This window comes from Strix aluco, chromosome 17 (assembly GCF_031877795.1).
Source record: "Strix aluco isolate bStrAlu1 chromosome 17, bStrAlu1.hap1, whole genome shotgun sequence".
Taxonomy (NCBI): domain Eukaryota; kingdom Metazoa; phylum Chordata; class Aves; order Strigiformes; family Strigidae; genus Strix; species Strix aluco.
In genome coordinates, this window is record NC_133947.1 from 11012719 (window position 1) to 11037313 (window position 24595).

The following is a 24595-nucleotide window of genomic DNA, read 5'->3' on the forward strand; positions in this document are numbered from 1 at the left end:
GTTAATTATTTTAAATAATTAAGTTGCTTAGAAAATTAATTTGTGTCATTTTGGTGATTCTGTTAATCATTTGTTAATCACTTCAATTGCAAAGAAGTCTGTCTTGCTGATGTGAAACTACGGTACGGATACCTTCCACATAACTGAGGATCCTCATCTGGAAACAGTCACCCCAGTCTCAGTATACAGTCAGTGGAAAGACAACCTTAGCAACCCTTGCCAGGAGCCATGGGCAACTGTACGCCTAATTTGGGAGCTTAGAATTAGCTGTGGAGAAGTTTAGACCTTCTCGGAAGACAGTGGTGTTTTGTTCAGGCTCACGGTGCTGCACTGTGATCTGCTGTTACTTTGATGCTGAGAAAATGATGCTGTGTCTGAACATGCTGCAGTAGCGTCACAGCCTCATGCATAAATGTCATGAGACCCCTACTCACAAGCTTGTCCTGCTAAACATTCAAAAATGGAGCATGCTAGAAGAAGGCAAGATCATAACTGAAAAGTTGATTGTGCCTTAAAGCCATTCACAGGATGAGTTACTGGAGTTTAATTCTTCAGCCCTTTGACAAAGCCCTGCAGGACCTTCAGCTGTCTTGATTGTCTCAGCAAGGGAACCTCCTGACACTGAAAAATAAACTGGCAAAGGTTTGGAGGTTTGCTATGGAGCAAGACCAAGAAGTTTGAACTGAAATCTCAGCTCAAACAGACAAACTAAGCCTCTTATCATGCTAAATAGGAATCAGGTTGGGTTTTTTGGGTGAGATTTCTGGGTGCACTGCTCTCTCTTGCAACCAAAGAAGGATGCCTGGAGGAGAAGGAAAGAAAAGCTACACGATTTTTTTTACAAAACACAAGCAATGGTTCTTTTCTGATCCGAGTTTGGGCTAAGGTGGATTCTCACAGGCTGACTCCACAGGGAAGGTGTGCTCCAGGGGCACCACGAGGACATGGTGGGTGCCTGTCTGAGCACGCTGCCTGGCGGGACGGGCAGAGCCACCAGCCCATGTCCATACGGGCAGTGGGGCCGTTACCCCACTAGTAACGGCTCATTTGGACCTGGGAGACCTCCCCTCTCCCCGGCGTACCCTCCTGCCTCACAGCAATTCCCACGCCCTGCTGGCATCTGCTTACCCATCACTGCCTGCCCGGGGGGCCCTCGCCAGCCCCCCAGCCCTTCCCTTTGGAAGCCAGGTGCTCGTGGCGGCCGTGCCGCTCATTCTTGCTGAGCCTCCCCTGCTCTCTGTTTTCCTTGGTGAGCGCTGCTCACATCTCCATGATTGATTGTGTTTGAGTTTGATCGTGGAGCGGCCTGGGATGTTTGCATGAGAGGTGCTACATAAGCATAATTTGTGCTGTATTTTCTTTGTCTAATAGGAGGTTAAGCTTGGAGTTTAAGATAGTTTTGGCCCTTTGCTGAGACACTGTCCATCAGCCTCAGTGCTTTGAGCTCGCAGCCTTCTCTATTCACTGTCAGCTTGAAAAAAAAAAGATTAAAAAAATAAAACTGTGCTTTGTTCCCTTGTGTCAGTGATGCCTTTGAAATGCAGCCTGGGGCAGAGGCTTCCCCTCACACTGGCCTAGATCTTTGCTGCCCATCTTTGATGGGGAGGGATTCTCTTCCTATGAGCTCCCATCTTGTCATCAGCCTGGGTAGAATCAAGGTTTAAGTCTTGCTCCTGTGAGCAGATGCTGAGTTTACAGCAGAGACGCTGAGTTGAGAGACAGAAGGGAGACGATGGTAACTCACCACCTGCGTGGCTGCCCAAACAAATGGGAAAGGTCTTTCCCAGTCCTGAAACCCCAAGAATTTTGGAAAAAGGTGTGGAAATTAACCCCAGGGAATTTGTACAGACTGAACCATCGCTGGGCCCGGCATGAAAACCTCTGCAGGTCACACATTTCCCCCCAACTCTCCTCAAATGAATAGGAAGGGTATGATCTGAGCTGCAGGGAATTTTCAGCATATTTGGTGGTTAAATCCAAAAATCAAAATATTTTGGGATATGGGGCAAAGCATAAGAAAGAATCAATTCAGTTTTCAGCAGTGCAAACTTTATTGATGCTACAAATTAATACCTACTGCTACAAAATATTTACATTTCTTGTTCCACACAGCCAGATTGCAGCAGAGCAGACTAATGACAGGTTTTAATTTGCAGGAGAGAATAGTCTTGTGATGAGCATGGACTCCAAGGAGCTGGGTTTAATTTGTGGCTCTGACAAACTCCCTCTCCAGCCATAGGCAAGTCCCTTAACCTCTGTATCCCCATACCCTGAGGGGGATATGGGAGAGGTTCTGTTTTTCTCCTTCCTAAATTTTTTTCAGAGAGAGATAATTGTGAGGTTGCAGAGGGGTATGATAACAGTCTGAAGAGCTTAAAAATGACCCGAGTTCACAAAAATGTAAAATAGCTACTCTTCCTACAATACAAATTAAACAGACCATTAGCAGATGAAGTGGGGATGAGATCACACATGAAAAAAGATATAATTCATGTGATGAAGTGTACATTGGCTTGGGCATAAAATGGTCTTAATTAGTTATGTTTATCTCTAATTGCCTGACTTCATTGAGCAGCTGTGGTGGCTGCATGTGCAGCTCCTTGCTGAAATATTCCCCTTTTTTTGTACAGCATATAATTCACACCTTTTGTGTTTGCCAGAGAAAATCCTCACCCACCAACACCTGTATATTTGAATTAATTTGATTCTTGCTGTGTTGTCTTTCAAGGGTAGCTGCTGGGTAGGTTTTTCCCTGCAGGCTGAGTGGGTAGCGTTCTCTGAGCAGCACAGTTACTGGGAAGTAACTCCTGCCCATTCCAATTAACTTTTCTGTTAGACATGTGCTAAAAGTGTTATTTGTTGTTTCCATTTATTCCCTTTCTATAATGATTATTGATCATAGACTAAACATCACGCAAAACTCACAATGATGATTTCCACAGAACCATTTGCTGGGTGGCCCTTGAGCTACTGTACCAAAATATTGCATTTTTTTTAGATGAAGAAACTGCTGTTTATTGGAACTGATCAAATATGGAAAGGAAGTGGTCTGTGCTTATTCATTCAAAATATGAACTTTTCAAACTTTACTGGTGCATTTTTAGCTCATATGTTTGCAGGAAAAAATCAGAGTCATATATTCAGGTGTAAAATTTGGAAGTGACTTTGTGTTGATTAGCTGCAGGGACCACAGTTAATAGTCCTGGTTTCTTGACTGGATAACTGGTACAGCCAGCCACATAGCATGAGCTGTGGCTATTTCAGTCAAATATGCAATTACAAATATTAAGTGTAAAACTAAAAAATATACATACATAATATTTAATCTGTGCTTTACTGGCTTGGTTAATTATATATTTCCTGTGTTCAGTGAGCTTAGCACCTCTCACTCACCTTGCCACACTCTTTCACCATAGGGCTGCCCCATATCTCAGCCTTCAGCAGAAGAAACAAGGATGCCCCAGACTGTGGAGTTTATTGGGGTGATCATCAACCAGGGCTGGCATCTGAAAGACAAGATGGGCAGAAAGACAGCGAGGTGAGAGGACATGTCAGTGTGAAGTGTGCTGAGCAATGCCCAGGTCAGCTGTTCACATGGGTTAGGGCAGCAAGGAAATTAATTTGCCTCAAGGAGAAGCCCAGAGCTGTACTGGTGCCTGGCTCTGGTTTATCACCCCTTTTTCCAACCAGGACCCCTCCCTTTAGCTTCTGCAGGAAGTGGGAGCACTTGCTTTGCTGCCTATACCTGAGGGGTAGAAGAAGAACTACTGCCATTAGGGTTAAATGCTCCCAAACAGCAGATTAAGCCTGAAGTGTTTGTTAGGGAGCTTCTGCACCTTCCCCAAGGCATCTCATGATATTTTACTGTCGGGCACGAGAGGTTGGCAGGACCATGACTGGTCTCTCACGATCTGGCCCAGTTTCCAGACATGAAGCAGACTGGACTGGCTGCTCTCAGCTTCCAGTGAGGAAGCACATCCCAGTCTGCCAGGAACGGAGCATCTCCCAAAATAGTGATCCAGTCTGCATCTTACCAAGTGGAAGGAAAGTATGGAGGCTGGCCAACAGTGCACAGGGGGGCTGTCACCGACAGCGTCAGGAGGATGTGGGTGATGAAGGTTGTGCTCCTGCTGCCTGAACTCTACCTGTTCTGAGAATAAACAACATTTTTCCCCCCCCTCTAGCTTGCAGTTTGGTGAAAAATAAAATGAAAGCCAAATCCTAGTGCTTTAACTAAATCAGAGCATTTACCAGCTTCACTTAAAGAAACAGGATTCTTTTCACAAGTGTTTGTTTGTACAGTTCAAACAAGCTATTTTTTTAAAAATATGAGCCTACCACAGATGTGTGACTCAATCTCTGTTGACACCATTCAGAGGTTAGGAAAAAAAATACATGAGAAGCATGTTCTGCCACTTTGCTGGAAAAAGGCCTTTCTCTGGGCTGTTTATTTAATGTAGGCTCCAAACAATTGGCAAAGCAGATCTTACCCTGGTGTGAGGAGATGAGTAGAGCCCTATGAGATGGTGAAAGATGCCAGCACTGTGCCAGGTGCCCTCTGAGGAGGATGAGGGATGTGCTTCCCCTCCTTGCAGAGCAACGCTTTTGCATGCCAGTGAGAGCTCACTCCCCCAGAGATGTTGGCATTGCTGGGGCTTTGAACTCCACTTCAAAGCTGGGGCTGGAGCAAGGCTTCTGTAAACCCAGAGGAACAGGTAAATATTTGTCAGAGTCAATTAACCCTCCTCATCACCTCCACTGTCATCTGTGCGAGACGGCTGGAGGGGTTTCGGCAGGCACAGAGGGGAGCATTGTTGATTTACTGAACCACTTCAGGAGGCAGGTAGACACAAAACACTGCAGCAAGGAGACTTGGAGGTTTTCCCCTTAGCACATTCTATGAGCTCATGGAGACATCTCATCCTTTCCATCACTGGAGCAGGCAGAAAGGAAGATCCTTTTCTTGTCTGGGGAGAAGACCAGTCCCACTCCCAGCACTGCTACTGTAGCTTTATAACCACTTCATTCATCCCAGTTACTCCAGATGGGCATCAGCTGTGCACAGAGCCTGAGAGCACATTGTACCTCCCAGCTGCTATCGCAGGTTTAATCGTGGACATTGTGAGCCACTCATGCCAGAAGACATACCATGATATAACACTTCCATTAATTTATCAAGTTCTAGTTTCTGACATCCCCCCAACCCACTTACAGGGGTTCAAGGTCTTGGTTTTGGAAAGGCTTTGCTGGGCCACTCCATCTGTGGTGTCTGTGCTGCAGCAGCCAGTGGAGAGAGAGATGCAGTCACCCAGCAGCTAGACCCAGCCACTGAACCACCCACCAGCACTCCCAGGCTTCCTCTCTATCAGCACAGCCTGAAAATACCAGTTTAAATAAGAAAAAGGGAAGGGAAAAACTAGAAACAGCTGAGCACCAGATGAGAATACAGAAGGATGGGGTTAGGCTCATTCCTCATCCCCCCTGCCCAAACCTGACCCAGCACCCCGCCCACTTGGACATGGCCCCTGGGCAATGCCACCCTCCCTTTCTCTCAGCCAGGAACCCGCAGCTGGATGTTGACAAGCACAAAAGGAAGTGCTGGGGCTGTAACGGGGTCCAGCTGGGAACTGTGTGCAGCCCTTGAGGGTGTCTTTCCCCTTGGCTCTGGGATGTGCACTGGAAAGGTGCTGGGGGAGGCTTTGGGGGTGCACCCTCCCAGTGTCTGGGGCACGGTGCTCCCGCCTGGCTCTCACCTCCCTTGGTTTCAAGGCAGGAAAAGCCAGGCACAGGGGGCCCAACCGCCCCGGTGGGCTTGGTTCGGTAGCAACACATGGGCAGCAGACAAGATGCTGAGGTAAAACCGCGCTCTGCGTCTGCAGGGAAGTGGAGCGGGGAGAGGGATGTGCCAAAAGCAACAGCTGTCTCAGTGAGCTCAGTGTTTGCTGTCCTGCGAGACGCCGGCCGCGGGGCAGATGGGCTCTGTCCTTTCCTTCACCGAGCACCTCCCTCCGACCTGCCAGGTGCCTCTGTGGGAGCTGGCATCAGCACATCTGTGAGCAAGATGAAGGCTGGATTGTACCACACTTTTCTGTGCAGGCTGGTTAAATCTTTCTAGAAGCAGCAGGAAGGACAAGGCAGCATGAACCTTATCAGTCATGGTCCTTATCAGCCACCACAAGCCCAGGTCCCCGTGGGGCACGTGCTCCAGGTACTGGTGTATGCCAGCTCCACTGCTATTTCCTCTCCATCGCTTGTGGCATACAGGCAAGGTCACGCTAGCATGGATGTGTCAGAACAAGCCACCGTGAGACCTCTGTGACACTGCGTGGACTCAGCCTGAGTGACTGACAGAGCCGATGAGCTGCAGGAATCCCCCATCCAGCTTCCTCTGTACTTCAAAGGGCAGACGCTGGGGTGCGTGGGCTCAGTGGAGCTGCCAGCACCCGCAGCACCCTCAGACTAGGTAGTTATTGTCAGATGAGACGTCCCAGTTCGAGGGTTTTCAGGGACTCACATGTCAGCATGTCCCCTGGCTGGGGGAAAAAAGACCCTGGGAAGCGTGTCTCCATGCTGAGAGAGATATAGAGAGAACTGCTTCTGTTCTGGGTGTGTTCAGTTAAACTGAAGATCATGGGTTTGGACCTTCCAAGGCTTTGATTGGAATCTGATTCTCTTGTATATGTTCCTAGATATGTGTTTTCCTCCCAGCGTAGTTTAAACACTCTCATTTATCCCTGGCAGATCAAAGCACATGCCCATCGGGGAGTAATGCCTTGCTGGGACAGTGACCCCAGTGTCCACCCACCACAGGTCTCCTGGCTGAGGAGCGCAGGCCATGTGCTGACACACCAACCCCTTACCAGTGCCAGCAAAGGGGAACCTCCCCTCATGGGAGCCTTTCCTGGTGGGAGCCCCCCAGGACAGCTCCCCCCCACCGGCAGCAGGGATCACCTGGTGGCAGTGCTGAGGCAGCCAGTGCCATTTGTCCTGCCCGGCACTGAGAGCCCTGTCCGTGCTGCGGCTGAGCTGGTGGGCAGCAGAAAGCTGTCTGGGTTTTACAGCATTGCTTCAAGCTCTTCAGGCAGGAATAATTCACTGCTGGGCAGATTAGCCCACAAGTTAAGAGTTTGTGAGCTCTTGTTGACGTTAAGCTCACACAGGGCAGGATCTGCAAGTAACCCTTGCTGTGGCCGCTGTGGCCAGTGACCTGGCCTCCATCACCTCTCAGCAGGCAGGGAAATACATCCCAGCATGAAACAACACAAAATCTGCCTTAACAACTAGAACAGAGGAGTAACAACCCCCCAAGCACATGTATCAGCGAGCACTGACACTTGCACCAGGTCATGGGCAAGGTGGGGTAGATGGGGCAGATGGCAGAAGGCAATCTCTTTCACTTGAAAGACAGTATCTGCACTGCAAGCATGGGTTCTTCTCTTTTTCTCTGGGCACAGATTATCTATACCGATGTTATGCCATTTGCTGCTTGTTTTCCACTTCAAAACCCTGCGGGATGGCTCAGCATGGGAAGAAGGCATCAGTGCGCTCCTCACCACCTTTGGCTCTTGCTGAGCTTCTGCATCCCAAAACCATGGCCATGCCCATCTCCCAGCACAACCCTCTCCCAGATTCTGCAGCACAATGCTCCCCCAGCTCCACAGGGACACTGTGACACTGACACAACATGTCTGGCCAGGACCTCCAGCTGCAAGGTTCCTCACAGGCTTTTACTTTCTGGGAACAACACTTGTGGCAGACAGGGTGTCTAAGTGAGTTCAGGGACTGCAGCTCCTTCTTGCAGCATCTGGCACAGGCTGAGCCCAGGGAGCTGCTTTCTTTAGATCAACTGGCAAATGCTTTTGTAGTCAGAGCTCTTGATTTCCATTCCCTTATACCTCACATATGTGTTTGGCTCAGCCTCGGGGTAGCAATCCAAAAACCAGGAGGTTGCTTTTTGGACGGTCAAATGCATGCAGGCCTCCAACATGCACATTTTGCTGTAATAAACATGGAGTCCAAGACAGAGGAGGAGCAGATGACACCTCGGTAAGTCTGGCACAAGGCAGCAGTGATGGTATGTCTGCGGGCTCTGAAATCCCTATCTGGTGTGCCAGAGCAGGGGCTGCAAGAGCTGTCTTTGCAGGTCTTCCTTGGGTGAAGGCTAAGGAAATAAAGCAGAAAAGAGCATCTCAAGATTCTTGTTTTCTGCTTTTCCAGCCTTTGTCCAGCTTTGAGCAAAATGGTTCTTGCAAACGTCTGAGACTCCATGGTTGAACCTGAGAAATTTCATGTCTAGGCAGACAGAAATCTGGTGGCTTGGATCCAGCCATCTGGACGTGGGAAAGCTTGGAAGTCCCATGAGAAAAGGGAGGTTTCTTGGCAAAGATTCACAATAAATCTTTATGGGAGAGTGGAGGGGTGAAAATACAAAGCATCCATCAAACTGCTCATGTTCTGCAAGCAGAAGCCAGGAAGCCCCAAGATGCAGGTACAGAAAGAGATTTTAAACATGAGCAAAAATATTTGAGTCTCCTTTCAGCTTCAATGCCAGAAACAGGCAGATGTCATGGAAATCTTGCGTAGTCCTGCCCTGCTCACCTGGAAGGGCAGGACCAGCTCTGATGCAGGGCTGGTCACTGGCAGCCCTCAAAGGCCTCTGGTAGATGTGATCAGTGTGGTAGTATGGACGGAGAAATATGTATGGAAAGTGGTTTGCCCAGTGCCACTCAGGAGACCAGAAGCTTCAGGATTACACCCCTGTTTCACCCATTAGGTGCTCGCTTTGCTTCAGCACTGCTGGCCTCCCCGGGGAGCCCCAGGACAGCTGAACCACTCCTGTTTCTCAGCCTTGTGAAGAGATGTGACTACACCCAGAGCACGTCTTTCCTGCCCAAAGCCCCTCCATCTCCTCTGGACGCCCCAGGAGCTCCTGTTCTATGTCCTTCCTCCTGCACCACCTTCCTGCCCTTACCAGAGTCTGTTTTTAAAGCTGGCCAGGCTTTGAGTGATCACCACCCACCTGAGCTGCATCTTCCTCCCTGCCAGACATGCCTCAGACAGATCCTGGGGAGAAGCAACACCTTCAGGAGACCCTCTCCCAACATCCTGAGGAATGATAAACTACTGCAAACATCCCCCTCTTCCTTCAGAGCTGGGAAGGAAAAGCAGCATCTCTTTTAGCTCCACCTTTATTTAACCTGATACAAACAAACAAACAAACAAACTGCAGCAACATTTTTCTGTGGAAAATCATTTTGCACCTGGAGACAGTGAACTGTACACTGGTGGGGATGGTTGGAGGGTGTTTGCCGGTGCCACAGTGGGGGCCCGGGCACATGAGCAGCGTGGCCACCCCCGAGAAGAGGAGCAATGGGAACAAGACCTCCCTGTGCAGCTGTGGCAAACCCGCCTGTGAACCAGTGCCAGGTGCTCAGTTTCTATCTTAATTTTGGTCTTGGGGAAAAAAAAGGGAATGGACTGAATACACAGGGGCTGCAGTCAAGCTGCAGAACATACCCGTCCAAGCAAGAAAATTACATGGTAAGGCTGCCAGGGTGTCCTGACTTCACTTTGCTGGGTCTGGGCTTTCGGGGCTGTGATCCACTAGCCCCCGACCAGCAGCTGATCCAGCCCTTTGCTGGAGCTGCAGCATTTCCCAACCATTACACAGTTAGCACTTACTGTGTCAGATGCCGAGGAAAGCAATGATCTCAGCTCACCCCAGATGATGCCTTTCATGCAGACTGGTTTTGCCCCATGGGATGAGGAACTCCCACCAGGACCCCTGGGTGGGACCAATGGGTTTCCCACCACCGAGCCTGAAAGCCGACCACGCGGGGAGCAGGCAATAAGCACAGTAAAAATACCCACCATCATCATGTTTCCGGGGCTGTTGGCTCTTGTGTGCGTCTGCGTGCGTGGGCAGAGCTGTACATGGGCTGCACCTGCATGGGCAAGCTGTGGGTGTGCAGTGGGGATGGGGGTGGTGGGGTGGGGGCACAGCGCTGCTGTAGATCAGGGGGTCCCGGTACCCACCCCAGGTGCAGCTGGCGAGGGGGTCACAGCTGATGTTTGGCTCTCAGGTTTGTGTCTATCTCAGCTGACTCGTGGCACGATGGGCCCCTCTTTCCATTGAGCTGTTAGATTCTTCTCACATTGGCAAAGTGCAGTGAGACCATCACACACCCAAATGCCGGGCTGAAAAATAAATCATTAGCAAACAGCAAATTAACTATCTTCTGAATTGTGCTGAGAGGAGCTTCCGTGTTACTTGTTAAGTGGATTTCTAAACTTAGCCCAGTTACTGTAAAAAATACCTTTGCGAGAAACTACTGTCCGCAGCACTCAACTTCAGAGAAATTTATTTCTAGAGCCGGCGGAAAAATTTCTCACCTTTCAATGGATCCAATTATATCTTGGTGCTGGGTGGAGCCACTGGCCTTCACAGCTTCCTCACAGGCAGTCGCGGGCTGCTGGTGGGGACCACAGCTCTGACAGTGCCGGGGTGGGCAGGGGGGGGCTGACACCCACTATTGACCAAGAAGATCATGTAGGATCCCATTAGCCTTGACGGACACCTTAGTAAAAACCGTAAAACAAGTGGGTTTTACTTCCTGCCACAAAAGCATTAGTCCTGCCATGTTTTCAGCCACAGTTGCTGCTAGCACTAAAGCCTCCCAGGATCAGGCTTGTGTCAGGACCTGGCCAGTTGTACCAGTAAAAGGAGCAAATCGCAGCTCGCAGAGCTGGTACAGTGCCCAGGTGGCCTTTGGAGAGTGGGTTGGTAGCCAGCCTGTGGGCAAGGCTGCTCTGTGCCGCCCCGCTGAGCCCAGCCTGGGTGATCAGACCCACATGTGCAGGCTCCTGCCCGCACTCCTGGCTGCCGGCTCCTCACAGCATCACTAGATATAAAATGGGAAAGGGTTTTTTTTCACCTTTATTTCTAGTTTTTCTCATGTCCTAGCAAATATGCCAGTGGAAGCAGTGGCTTATGAGAGGACATCGCAGTCGAAGCAGAGGGAGGCACTAGGCATTGTATGAAAGGCTCCAGGACCATGGGCTCTACTGTGGAGAACACAACCGCCTGTCCCTGTTGATGGATGAGCCTGCCTCTGGCACAGGGACAGTCCCATGGACAGATCTCACAGCAGCATCCATGGATTGCAAACAGTCCTACAAATCAGAGAGGTGTTCAATGTCTTTGTGATCAGAAAGAGCAGGAGCGAGTAGTGAAGCATCTCACATTTATTAATGGAAATGCTCTAAACCCCAGAGTTTGGGCTAGGCTTTAAAAGCCACTGTGGCAGTGGGCTGTTGTAGGCAGGCCATGATGCCTTGAGTAGTTGAGATAAAGGCTTGGCCCTCTCCAACCTGTCATGCTGATCTCTCTGCTGAGGTCCCTGCTCCCCTGGCTGCACAGTCGGGGTCACACATGTGGTGGTCCTGACATGAGCTGTGCCCCACGGCTGGCTCGAGCACTCTGCCTCCTGTCATTCCTCTCCTCCTGCCTGTAATCACAGCCCCAGCAGAGGTGAAATGTTCCTCTGTGAGGGGCCGGTGGTATACCATCTCAGCTGTGCTGCTGCTGCCAGCTGGCCACGAACAGCAGAAACACTGCCCAGGAGAGACGAGTGCTGCCCAAGTGGGTTAGGAGGCAGTCTCCAAGAGGAGGACTCAGCGTGGGCCTGGGGTCAGGAAAAAATGTGGTAGAAATCAATAACTGAACCCTTCATAAATAGTCCTGCAAGCTCTGGCTAATACACATGGGCTATCTGGCTTCAGGTTTGCTCCAAACGTTCCTGTAAAGCCCAGAGTGCTGCAATCTGTGGCACAGCTACCAGCTCTTGGAGGAGATGCAAGCGTCCAGCTGCAGGGTTTGCTCTGCTCTCCCCGCTCCTGGCTGGTGTGTGTCCTGTGCTCCCACCACCCAGATCCCCAGTGCACGCAGCTGTAGGTGCAAACTACACAACTACATGGTTCGTCTTGTGCTGTGTCCGTCACCAAGCCCATCCTGTTTAGCCCATGCACCAGGAGTGAGGGACCTCCCAGGTAGACCTGAAAACCAAATTAGCAAGACCCTCTCATTTACTGGTGATCTTAGGAGTGCATGCTTGATTTTGCCTCCTTCCTGGTGTGACTGTACTTCACTGGCAGGGGGAAAGCAGGTTCTTGGGTGTGGAGATGGCCTGGTGGGTGCAACAAGGGAAAGTGAGGTGGACACACATTGCACCCCGGCTTTCTACTCTGTCCCAGGTTTTAACAGTGAACGTTCAGATGATCAAAATTCACAATTTTAACTACTTCTCATTAAAATTGTGAAATTTCCTTTGAGAAACTTGCACTGTTCCTGTGATGTCTGAGATATCAGGGAAAAGGGGTTTGATACCTACCAAACTTATTTAATTTTCATGAAGAAAGGCTGAATTCTTTGTAAAAGTCCATCCCAGCATGGTGTCCCCATGTTCTGGCCAAGAAGGGCTCAGTTCTACTGGCAGCCGGGAATTCAGCCCCTCGTTCCCGCAGCCTGGGAGATCACCTTTTCAGCATGAGATTTTACTTTTCTGCACTTCTTCCTCCAAGGCTCAACTTGGTTTGGAAAGAGATTCAACAATTACAAGGAGCTGGTCTTAATTAGCAAGAAGGATGGCTCTGAAGTCCTCAGACTTCAGGACTGATCTCAGTTGGATTACAGCTCAACAGGGTGTTTCACTCTAGGGAGATCACAAATAAACATACAGGAGTTCAGCCCGGGTTTTCTCACATCACAAGATGTGGAGATCAAAGCTTCTGACCTCTAAGTCAGAAGGAATATCTCCTTTCGTGATGCATGAGGAAGAACCAAGTTCTGGATGTGCTGGACCTGTACAGGGCTCTGGAAATGCAAAAAGCCATCAAAATCCCCACTTTCCTTCCCTGCCAGGGTGGGCACCAGGTTAGCTGGAGCTGTTGCTGGTGCTTGGAGCAGGACTGGGGGAAATGAACAGCTTTCAGCAAAGCTGGAAAATGAGCCTTTCTGGCAGTTGATAAGAGGAAAATATTTTACTAGAGCAACAGAGTTTGTGCCGTACCTGGGAAAACAGTTTTGCTCAAACAGGGCTTTAGTTTTATTTTATTTTACCCCAATAAAGAGAAAGCTCGTGCTATGGAAAGCCACATCAACCTCCTCCAGGCATAGGGATGCTCAGGGACCACAGCAGATCCCGTTCCTCAGCAAAGGGCAAAGCCCTCCTCAGTCCTATGTGGGCTCATGTCACCATCTGCCACCTTGATACATGGGTGATGGGTGATGCCTGAAGCCAGAAACAAACATGACAGAGAAATCCTGCAAGTCCCGTTATGGCTTATTCTGGAGCGAGCTGCTGTGTCTGTTGGTCTTAAAAGCATCGGTGGGCGTCTCTGCCAAGAAAGTGCTGTGAACCCAGAGATTTATCTCTTTTTTTTTCCCCCCCGATGCTTGTTAAAATGAGAATTTGCCAGTGCTGCTGCTGTATCCAGCTGAATGCGTGTGCTTCTTGGCTCCCAGCAAGGTCCTCGCTGCAGATACCGTGTGCTTTGGCAGCGGGGCCAGTCTGGGCTGCAGGATATTACGCCTGGCAGGGACACAAACCCCTTCCAGTTCCTGGAATTTGGATTGTCTCGTGGAGTGCTGATTAAGCAGTGCTTTCAATCTGCACCCAAGACAAAACCCTCTCCTTGTCTCCGCGCAGAGGCTCGGTGCAGCTCGGCTGCTGCGTGGCAGTGGGAGCTGCAGTGGGTTTGCTCTTCCCGAGCCACAGGGAAACAAAAACTCAGAAAAAATTCTCAAATGCAAAGCTTTGCAGTTCACAGCATTTGCTGCTCAGGGCTCTGTCTTTCGTGAAATAATAAATCATCAAAAAAATCCCTCCCCATAACACAGCCCCAGTGCCCTCCCTACCTTGGTGTGCACTTGGTGGCAGCTGCTCCTCCCAGTCTGCCCAGACCACGTCCCCAGTTGAGATTGCTGCTGCGTGTCCCTGTCTGCCTTTCTAATCTGCTGGGAATGAAACTGCCTTTACCAGCCTTACTAATGAGAGATTTGATAGCTGGGGTTGAGTGGAGGGAGGCAGCCCTGGAGTGTGCCGTCCTGGTGAGGTATGAAGGACCTTCCTGCTGCCGGCCCCTGGAGCTGGCACTTGCCTCTACATAAGGGTGAACATAAAATAGGGGTGTCAGTAGGACTGGCAACCTGGAGATGGAGCTTTGCCTGGCACCTGTGGAGAGGTGACTGGTGTTTTGGGATGGTCTGGTGCTGGGAAGGTGAAGCTGAGCTGGTTAGACCACCTACAACAGGCACCCTGGAAAGCTGGTGAGCTCTGGGAGTCACCCTGACACCCTGATGTGCCCAGCGCCAGCATACATGGCACGGCACAGCCCCCAGCTGCATGCCCAGCTGTGCCAGTTCACAGGGTGCTGCTGCTCTCCGCACCAAGGGATCCCCTCCTGTGGCACTGCGGCAGGGCCGGAGATGCCTCAGCAGCAGTTTCCCTGTCTCCTTGCTGGCACAATCATCATCCCACCTGCTGGGAGGGGAATGGGTGGAAATATCCCTCTGGCACATGTCTCCAGCTGCTCCCCAGGGCCCACAGCATCTTGAGTTGCTTTATGGGAGAGCAGATGCCAGGGAAAACATACACGGGGGACTATTTGCAGAGGCTCACAGCAGGGTGAGGCTGTATTGCTATAACACATCAGCTCAGCACCTGGGTGTTATTCCCACTCCACGCTTGGGTCTGCTCCTCCCCAAGCTCCTGGTTGTCTCCTGTTGCACGGCGGATCTCTGGGTGACTGGGTGCAGCTGGTTGGGCTCTGGGATGTGCCATCAGTCCCAGCATGGGGCAGGAGCTGCATGTCTGGGATCCTCAATTCTCATCCCAGTCAAACCAGTGAGGATGAGAAGCAGCGATAGGCTGCTGCTATGGGACTGCCTTCCCATCCCTGTACCATCCCAGCAGGCTTCTTGTCTCCCTGCCTGAGCACCAGCTTTTCTCCAGGCATACTCTGGTTTCAGCTCCGTGCCTCCACCTCCATGTCTCTCACCAGCTCGGGAGAGGGAATTTGGCCTTGGTGCTCCCCTTCATGCAACCGAAGAGTCAAATCCTGGCTCCAAACCTGCCTGTGCCCTGGTGAACCCAGACCTGCCGAGGCATGGGGTGAGCACCTTTCTTGCCTGGGGCATCATGGCATAGGGGAATGACAGCAGCGAGCCCCACTGCAGCTCACACGTGGCCATGGGAGGAAGAGATGTGCCGGGCATTGCAAACAGCCCCTCCAACCTGCCAGCCTCGAATTTTTGTGACCTGCAATCATTCAGCTGGCCTCAGGCATTGTGACTGCTTGGGATGTTGTAGGGAAACACACTTGATGCTGCAGGATTGTCTACAGCTTTCAGACTTCTGCAGCCATTTCCCCTCCCCGGGGACAGACACCAGGACACCAGTCAGGCTGCCCGGGGGAACACAGCCCGCAGAGGAAGGGCTGTTTTCCCCTGAAATGCCCCTGGCCGGGCATCGCTAGCCCAGGTCAGTGGGGGGACGCGGCAGAGCCCCCGCAAGCTGCAGCAAGCCCTAGTCCTTGGGGGACCCACAGGCAGCAGCGCCCAGCCTGGCAAGGGGCTTCATTTGTAACAGGGAGAACTGCTGGCCCAGGGACACGCGTGGTCACCAGGTCCCCTCCCAGCCACCCCCAGAAAGGGACATCTCTGCCATCTGCTCAGCTCGCACCAAAGCAGGGTGACCCCGGGGCTTTTGGCAAGTGCCAGCTCCGCTGCCACCTTGCCGGGGCAAAACCCCCCCTGCATCCCTCACTGACCTGGATCCGCTTCCCTACCCATAGCTCCCAACAAGACCCCAGCTGGGAGGGGATGAACAGGGGAGAGATGACTCTGGGAATCTCTCCCGTTAATAGCTTGCAAAAACCCTCAGCCAGCAGCCGACGAGCAGCATCTCTCCCCGCTGGAGGAGTGAGCTGGGCTCTGCTGATCCCCCCGCCGGCACCGCGCAGGGCTCAGCGTGCCTGCGTGCGCGCCTCTGTGCGCGGATGCATCCACCAGCCTATAAATCTCCTAGCAGGGCTCTTTCCAAACTTCAGGACATTCCCCGGGGGAAGAGTTAAGATGCAGCTTTTGCGTCAGATGCCGCAGCGGGCTGCCCGCCGGGGCTAGGCTAAACCTCTCCCTGCATCTGCCCCAGCAGGTTGTTTGCAAAGGTCAATCCCACCGGCTGCCGCCGCCGGGCTCGGCTGCTCTTGGCTCAGTCCTGCAGGTACGTAGTCGGGGGAACATCCTCCCCGCTGCTCCGGGAAGGGCTGGCAGGGATGCTAGGAGGTGCATCGGCTGACAGACGAGGAGATATTCCAGCGTTTTCCTTTTTTTTTTTTTTTAATTATTCTGCTTTTGCAGTGGTTTATTTTTCTTTCCCTGAGATAAAGAGTGATTAGGATTTCTAGCTGATGCTTTTAAATCTTGCTGTATGTTTCTTTATCTGTATGAGATTTCCATTTGTGCTGGGGATTTACTCAACACACCAAAAGCCTGGGAAGTTACAGGGCAGGCGGCTGCAGCGAATATCTCAGCATGCTCCTAATTAGCCCCTGTCTGGCAGGTACGTGCAATAAGTGAAAAAAAGGGGGAGATTTTGTACCGATTTTATTTATTTTTTTTAGAGAAACAAGAAAGTGAGTTCTCCAGACATTTCCTTGACACTCCTGGCGAATTTGCTGTGATAAATGAGGTTATCAAAGACATTAATTTTAAAATTTTATTCTGAAAAGGAAAAAGAAGAAAATTTATTTCCATCTTATTTTGGGAAGCGGTGTTTGCACATGAACTGCAAACCTGAGTGGTGCCTGTGCTGTTTTCTCTCCTAGACCCACGCACCGGCAGCAGGGACCGGCGATCCGCCTTGTCCTTGCTTAACTCCGTGTGGGAGCAGAAAGCCACTGGCCGATCCCGCCGGCCGGGCTAGCATGACTGTGCTCCACTTGCACCTGTACCTCATTGCCTTGGGCTTCTGGATGACACAGCAGTCCAGCTCCTTCTTGCTCCCCAACGCTACTGAGCTCCTGTCCCCCTCCAGGGGCAGAGCCATAGGCCTGCTGTGGGGCGTGGGGGTCCCCCGGAGCCGTCGGAAGCGATACCTCTGCCCCCGTGACATGAACGTGATTTTGGACTATCACAACCAAGTGCGGGCACAGGTCTCCCCCCCTGCTGCCAACATGGAGTATATGGTGAGTCGGGCTCTGGTAGGGTGGGTTTGGGTCCACAGCTCTTGGCTGCTGCGGTGGGGTCGAGGGGCTCACCTGTGACATGGGCACCCAGCCTGGTAGGGATGGGTCACCCACACATCGGGACTCAGGGTGCTACGCTGGATTCGTAGCTGAACATCTGCCCTGGGGGATGTTTCATGTCCCTGGTGCAGGGCAGACCCATGCAGCCTCTGCGCAGGAGGGATGGAGTCCCCATGGGGTGATGTTTCCACTTGGGGGTAGATTTAGGACCCCTGGTCCTGTTCCTGGGACATCTGGGAGCTTGCTGGCTGCAGGACGGCAGGATCCATCCAGCTGAGCTGCAGAGGTAGCATTAGGGGAAGGGAGGTGGCTACAAACATGAAGAGCTCAGGTCCCAAACCAAAGCCCAGGTGGGAGCCTATCCCCTAACTGTAGCCGGGAGGGGCGGCCCCATCCCAAGCTCTAGGGTCCCCTGGGAGTGTGCCCAGGGATGCCAGCCCCCGGGAGAAGAAACATGCAGGATTGGGGCAGAGAAGGGCTCCACAGCCTTGCTGGGTCGGGCACCTGCTCCAGACGAGGGCCACCCTGGGCAGAGCTTTCCCCAGGTTGTCTCCACCCTGCTTGGAGCTCCTAACCCAGCCCTAAAGGGAGGAGAAATGGGGAGCCACCAAGAGGAGGGATTTCCAGCCCACACAGAGTGGGACCATTGGGGCAGGAGGTGCCACATGCTGCTCTGCTCCCAGCAAGAGGACCAGAGCTTTGACAGAGCAGCTGGGTGGTCCCTGAATGCTAGTTTGGGAAAGACAGGCGGCAGCCTGGCTTGCTGGGTACCAGAGCAGGTCAGACGTGCCCAGGAGCATCCTGCGCTGCTTCTTGCTTGGCCTAAATTCCTGCCTCCAAAATAACTCTCCTAAAGTAGTTCAGGATGGGTGAGGAACCTTTCAATAATGCATGAAGGAACCAGCTGTCCTCACCCGTTAGTCTGCAGCCAGAGCTGTGGTGGAGGGCTGGGGACAGCTGCGAGCTGCAGCGGCAGCGCAGGGCTGTGGGGTTTCATCCCTGGGTTCAGCTCCACCTTCTGCAGAAGCAGCTCATTCCCGGAGGGAACCCACACACACAGGGCTTGCACCGCTTCAGGGCATCTGTACTCTGTCTGGGCAGTGGGCACCCAACACGCCCAGGAGCCACAGTGGGCAGCTGGGGGTGGTTCATCACTCCTGGACAGGCTGCCATGCTTCCCATGGGCTTTTCCCAGCCTGGTATGAGTCATGTTTTTTGGACACCCATGGGTGCTCAGAAACCCTCTCTGAGCCCAAGAGAGCATGTTTCTCCCTTTCCCTCCTCTGGGCACCCAAAGTCCCTGTCTGCCCTTTTCCTTTCCTCCCGACCAGGTGTGGGACGAGCGGCTGGCCAGGGCAGCGGAGGCGTGGGCTGCACGCTGCCTGTGGGACCACGGGCCCCCCCAGCTGATGAAATATGTGGGGCAGAACCTCTCCATCCACTCGGGCAGGTGAGTTTCCCATGGGCTCAGCAGGCTCCTGGGGACCCCTTGCACCCCATGATGCTGGAGGAGGAGCAGCAGCAGCCTCTCGGTCAAGGAGCAGAGAGGTTCTGAGCTGGGGTTGCAGAGAACTGAGATGCAACCAAGAGGCACATCAAGCCCTCCGGGGAGGACGGTCCAACTCTTACAGCAGGGTAAATGTGCAAAACCAGAGGTGCCCGCTGCTCATTTGGGGAGTATGGCATTAATCCCCTCTCTGCCTGGCACATGGACCAGGGCCACATGGGTCCTGGATCTCCACATGCAGCTGAGCACTGGGATGCCTGCAGTGAGGGCCAGGTCTTCTGGCCTTGGGCACAAGCAGAGCTGGTGCAAAGATGTCATTGTCCCCTTCTCCCCAGGAGTGCTTGTCCACAACAGTCCCTGGCTCCATCTCACTTTCCTCCCCCATTCCCTCAATATGGAGCCTTCCTCTCCCTCCTTTCCCTCTCCCATGACCTCTGAGTTGGAGGAGGTCCACCTTACGCACAGCACCTTTTGCAGGTACCGCTCCGTCGTGGACATGCTGAAATCATGGCACCAGGAGAAGCAGCACTACTCCTTCCCCCAGCCCCACGAGTGCAACCCCCGCTGCCCCTCCAAATGCAGCGGCTCTGTCTGCAGCCACTACACGCAGGTGAGTGCCGCAGCCCCCTGCAGCCCCCACAGCCCCCCGCAACCCCCCAGGAACCGGCTGCAAACTGGGGGGCAGCTCACAGTGCCTTGGGCTGCTTCAGCATCCAGTGCAGTAAGCAGCTCTTCTCCCAGCAGCAGCGGGGATGCAGGATCAAATCCTGGCAGCTGCCTGCTTCAAATCAGGCAGCAGGATGGCAGCAGGCAGTATGTCTGCCAGAGGGGGGCAGGTAGCCGGTGGTGATGTCCTCCCACCCTGGGCCCTCATGGGAATTGGGCTGCTTGCATGGAGGTCCCAGGGACTCGCAGTCTGCTGAAGTGCAGTTGGAACCTTCTTGCCAGTTGGCTGGGAGGTTTACATTTTTCTTACGTTTTTTTCCCTGCTTTGGCCTTTTTCTCCTTATTACCCCACTGGCATTATTCAAAGGTGATGAAGAGAAAAAAAAAAAGCCCCTTTGTGCTTTTGCCAGGCATGAATCCTCTCTGTGATGGAGCAGCTTTATTGTGCCCAGCCATGTCTGGCTCCCTGGGAATGCAGCCCCTTCATCCCCTGGCACATCTGCTGGAGCCTGGCCAGCACAAGGTGGAAAACCTCCCTCTGATTCCCTGCCCGGTGTCAAAGCTGTGCCAACCCCTAATTATCTCCTCTGCATGGCTCCAACCTTTGGATGAGCTGCACAGGGATGCAGACGCTCACCATGGGGATGCTCAGAGACACTCTGGGTTGCAAATGGGCAAGATACATTTTTTTAAGGAAGAAGTTCAGCCTGCAGAGGCTTTAAGAGGAGCTTCTGGCCCTGTTTGACTTCCCTGTGTGCAGGGTAAGGTGCTGGCAATCATTCAGGGTGAGGTTTAGGAACTAATCTGGGTAAATCAGAGAAGTGACCCGGACTCCGCTGCTCATTGAAGTGAGCTTGGGAAGGCAGCCCCTTGCAGAGAAGCACGGGCTGCAGGCAGAAGAGGGACAGTGAGAAATCACCCTCTGGTGACAAAACACTGTCCGTGATGGGCACAGCATCCAGCCCGAGAAATTTGGTTGGGCGGGATGTGATTCTGTGGTGGGACAGAGCCCTGTGCTGGGGTCCCGGGGTGACCGGCTGCGGGGTGCCTGGGCGGGTGGTCACTGACAGTGCCTGTTCTCCGTTCTGGCGCAGATGGTTTGGGCATCCTCCAGCCGCCTGGGCTGCGCCCTCGGCACCTGCACCAACGTGCGGGTGTGGGGCAGCACGTGGCGGCACGCCGTCCTCCTGGTCTGCAACTACGCCATCAAGTAAGTGCGTGGAGGGAAAGCCCCCCCCCCGCCCCATGCCATCCTCCCTGCTCCCTCCGGTGTCAGCAGCGAGGCCATGGTGCTCAGAGGTGACGCCCTCCTCTCTTTTTAGGGGCAACTGGCTGGGAGAAGCGCCATACAAGGTGGGGCAGCCATGCTCAGCCTGCCCCCCCACCTACGGCGGGGGCTGCTCCAACAACATGTGCTTCTCCGGACTCAAATCCAACCACGTCAGCTGGTTCTAGGGTTGCAGCCCCACGAGGAAGCCCCCAGGGATGGGGACAGGGTGAACCAGAATTATTTATAACACTGTGTTTCCCCCCAGCTGCCTTGGCTGCCCCTCAGCCCCCTCCCTGCCACATATTGGGTGGCTCTCACCAGCCCAGCTGTCCAGCCTGCTTCATCCCTAGAGCCACATAGGAAATGGCTTTTTTAACACACCACTCTGGCAGTGCTTGCGTTGTCCAGCTGCTTCCCACTTTAGGGGAAATAAGGATGGTTCAGGTTCCTATTTTGCGAAATAGGGATGGTTTGGGGGTGCGTGGAGGGAGCAGGGCTAGCTGGCATGGTCCCTGCTCTGCAGGCTCTGGGGGCTTTCCCCACTGACCCCCCATCTGTGCTAAGGCAGAGGCTGGTGTAAGCAAATACCAAGATGTTCCCCTCATGGCAAGCAGCTGGAGAAGTGGGGAGTCCTGAGCGTGCCCCTGCTCCCTGGCAGCCACTCCAGTCATGGGGCCCCCAGCTCTGAGCCCCCCAATAAAGCAGCCTGGAGACCCCCGTGCTCGTGTCGGTCCTCCCTCACTTACAGACTGGAGCCTTGGGGTAACACTGAGCTGGCGCCTTTGATCTGATTTGGGGCTTAAACAGTGACGGGGTACAGAAGACTTCGGTGGGGCCACGGACCACGGCCACGGGAGATGCCTGGGCGCTTTGCTCCATCGTGTGGGAGAAGCCAGCACTGCTGGGACACCGGGTGATGATGACGCCAAAGGGCCACAGGCTCCCTGTCCCACCCAGGCTGCCCCACACCACGCCCGGCACTGCTGGGCACCCCATTATCCACATCCCCTCCCTCTCTAGGACCTCCCAGCACTCAGCAAACTCAGGGGTCCCCGAATTGCCAGGCCTTGGGTCTGAGCCCCCAGCTGCAGATTCCCACACTGCAGCCCCCACGTCCCGGCAGCCTCCTTCCCTGCTCACCCCCACCCCACTGCCTGCTCCCTTGGGATGTGCTTTTCCATCCAGAGGAGCAGACATCCCTAATTTTGTCCCCTCAGGGCTGCAGGATTTGATAGCCGGCATGCTGGGGTGTCCCAGGACTGGCAGGGACCCCTCAGTGCCTCCTCCAGCCTGGCCTCTTCCCGAGATGCAGGAGGCCCTGTGCTGCCAGCCGATCACTTTTTCAGCTCCAGCTCTGGGTCTCCCGTTTATTTGGTGTCATCTCAGCAACACCTCTTGCACATGGCCCTGCTTGCCTCAGCGTAGCCCCCCAGGATCAGGGGCCGCTCCTGCCATGGAGCCACCAGCGGCACAGGGGCTGCCACAGCCCCCCGGGGAGGTTGGGGACCACACCTGCACACCCTGCCACGATGGGGTCCCCGGGGGCTCCTCCTGGGTGCTGCAGTCCCAGAGGGAGCACAGATATCCCTGAATGGCTGCAGCAGCTTGCAAGTCCCCCCAGATTTGGGGAGCAGAGGGAGATGGGGAGGAGCTGCAAATGCCCTGCGCCCCAGCCCCGCGCTCAGGGCATCCCCCCGCATCCCCCCACCACATCCTGGCGGCTCCCCAAACCCAAGCGACCCCTCTGGTTTTGCACCGAGGGGACAAGTCCCAGCCCACAGCTGGGGTATTCTGCTCCTTGTGCCAGGCCCTGCTCTGCCCGTGCCAGCCCCCACGGCTCATCCCATGGCCCCTCGCCCGCAGGCAGGCTTAGCCCCCTGCCTGCGGGCCAGCTCAGCCCTGGTCTGGGCTCAGCCCTGGTTTTCCCATCCTGGACAGGTGATGGCACAAAAACCAGCAGCACCTGGGGCGCTGCGGAGCCAGAGCCAGCCTCCCCGTCCCCCCTGCGTCCGGGGGTGAACCCCAGCCCAGCGGCTGCCCTGGCCTTGACACCGGGTGGAAACGGGAGCCCCAAAAGAGTCCAGTAAAAGCTGTGTTTGAGTTTCTAGCTTGGCAGCAGTTACTATAGCTACAGCAACGGCACCTTGCAGATTGGTTTCCATAAGAGCTTGGTTACTATTTAACATCTCCACCCACATTAGCCCTGATTAAGCGAATCAATAAGATAACAGGAGAGGCAGGTTTCCTCGCCCTGCCTCTCTGCACTCCCTCCTGCCTTCACCTAGTTCCTTAGTGAAAGACATTTTTATTTATTTATTTAGATTTCTTTTTATTCCTCTACTTCCTCTGGTTTTCGCCCCAAGTCCCCATAGCAGTAGCCGGCGAGACATGGTCAATGTAAGCACCCAGCTAAGCGCTAAGATGGAGGCTCCATATGGTGAGTACAGCGTTTCCATCGCCCGCGCTGCCGCCCCAGCGTCGCTCGCGGGAAGCAGGGCTGGGAGCGGGCAGCAGCCCCCAGCCCCATGTCCCAGCCCCGCCGCGCTGCCCGGCCCCCACTGGCTCAGGCACCTGCAAAGGCTGGAGATGGAGGCAGAAAAAGGGTCCCCGATTGATTTTTATATAATATAAATACATATATATGTATTTCTTCTCTTTCACTCTGCTTGGCTTGAAGAAGGAGGCACGTGCCCAAGGCAGCAGAGCTGTCCGACCTGCTGGCAGAGGGGCTGCTGCAGGGTTCGCAGCAGAAGTGGAAGCAGTTTAGAGAGCAGGTGATGTGCTGTCTTAGGACACGCAGCCAGCCCCAATGCAAAGCCTGCGGGCGGCCCGTGGCACGCCTGGGTGGCGGGAGCAGGCACAGCGGGCGCCCACCAGCGCTGCTGCTCTCGCCGAGGGCCAGGGCCGGGCTGGTGTTATGGCTGGGCAGGTTTCCCAGCAGGGAGAGTAGTGCCCGGAAGAACGGCAGCTCCAGCCTCTGAGGTGCAGAGCACCGGGTGGCACACCACTGCCTGGGGTGCCCCGGCTGCAGGGAGGTGCCCGCCAGGCCTGTGCCCGTGCTCCCCCAGTGGTACAGTGGGGACCAGCCCAGGGCAGCCCCACGCTGTACCTCTCCTTGGCTGTGCCAGATGCCAACTGCCAGAAAACGCACATGGGCACCGGGGGGATGGGTCCCCCTGCCCAGGCTGTCGTCAGCCCAACGTCACCCTCGGGATGGGTCCAACTGTGCCCATGCTGCAGCTTCCTCATGAGGCAAGGAGCTGGGACTGGTTTGGTCCTGTGTGACCTGGGAACCCCAGTTCCCTGGGCATGGCCAGGGTGCAGAGTGAGGCTCCAGCAGACAAGATCTCACAGTTACAAGGTTTTCCATAATGTCCTGTGCCTCTCCATCACTTTCTCACAGCTCTCCATCACTTCTTCTCGCTCTCCATCACACTCCATAGTTCTCCATCACTTCCTTGTGGCTCTCCATCACTTCCTCTGGCTCTCCATCACACCCCCTGGCTCTTCATCGTGCTACCTTGCTTCTCCTCACTGTATTTTTCACATCCTTCTCCTCTTCTCCTTTACCACACCCCACCCACAAGCACGTCCAGCCCAACCAGCCCATGCTCCAGCCGCTGTGTGTGCTGCAGCCAGACCCCAGGAAGGCTTGTGGGGCTCCCAGGCCACCTCCTCGTGCTTTGGTCATGCCCCATTCTGGGTGGTGGCTTCTCTTGCTCCAAGCCTGCAGCCTCCTATGGGTACCACCTTCAGCTCTAACCCACCCTCGTGTTAGGCATCCATACTGCAGTGAGGCCCTGTGCCTCCTTGCCGCAGTCCCCAGCCTTTCAGTACTCTCCAGATCA

The 24595-nt window shown here is 53.9% G+C and overlaps 1 protein-coding gene across 2 annotated transcripts; it reads left to right on the plus strand.

The window, feature by feature from the left end:
* The first annotated feature begins 16220 nt into the window (after positions 1–16220).
* Positions 16221–21340, plus strand: R3HDML (R3H domain containing like). 2 transcript variants are annotated; one of them, XM_074843246.1, is made up of 6 exons: positions 16221–16280; positions 16885–17244; positions 18636–18754; positions 19289–19421; positions 20572–20687; positions 20800–21340. In XM_074843246.1, the coding sequence occupies exons 2-6, from the start codon at positions 16984–16986 to the stop codon at positions 20930–20932; spliced, it is 762 nt and encodes a 253-aa protein (XP_074699347.1). In that variant the 5' UTR covers positions 16221–16280; positions 16885–16983; the 3' UTR covers positions 20933–21340. The 2 variants fall into 2 exon arrangements, with proteins under 2 accessions (XP_074699347.1, XP_074699348.1); XM_074843247.1 differs by lacking the exon at positions 16221–16280 and adding an exon at positions 16322–16619.
* Positions 21341–24595: the final 3255 nt, after the last annotated feature.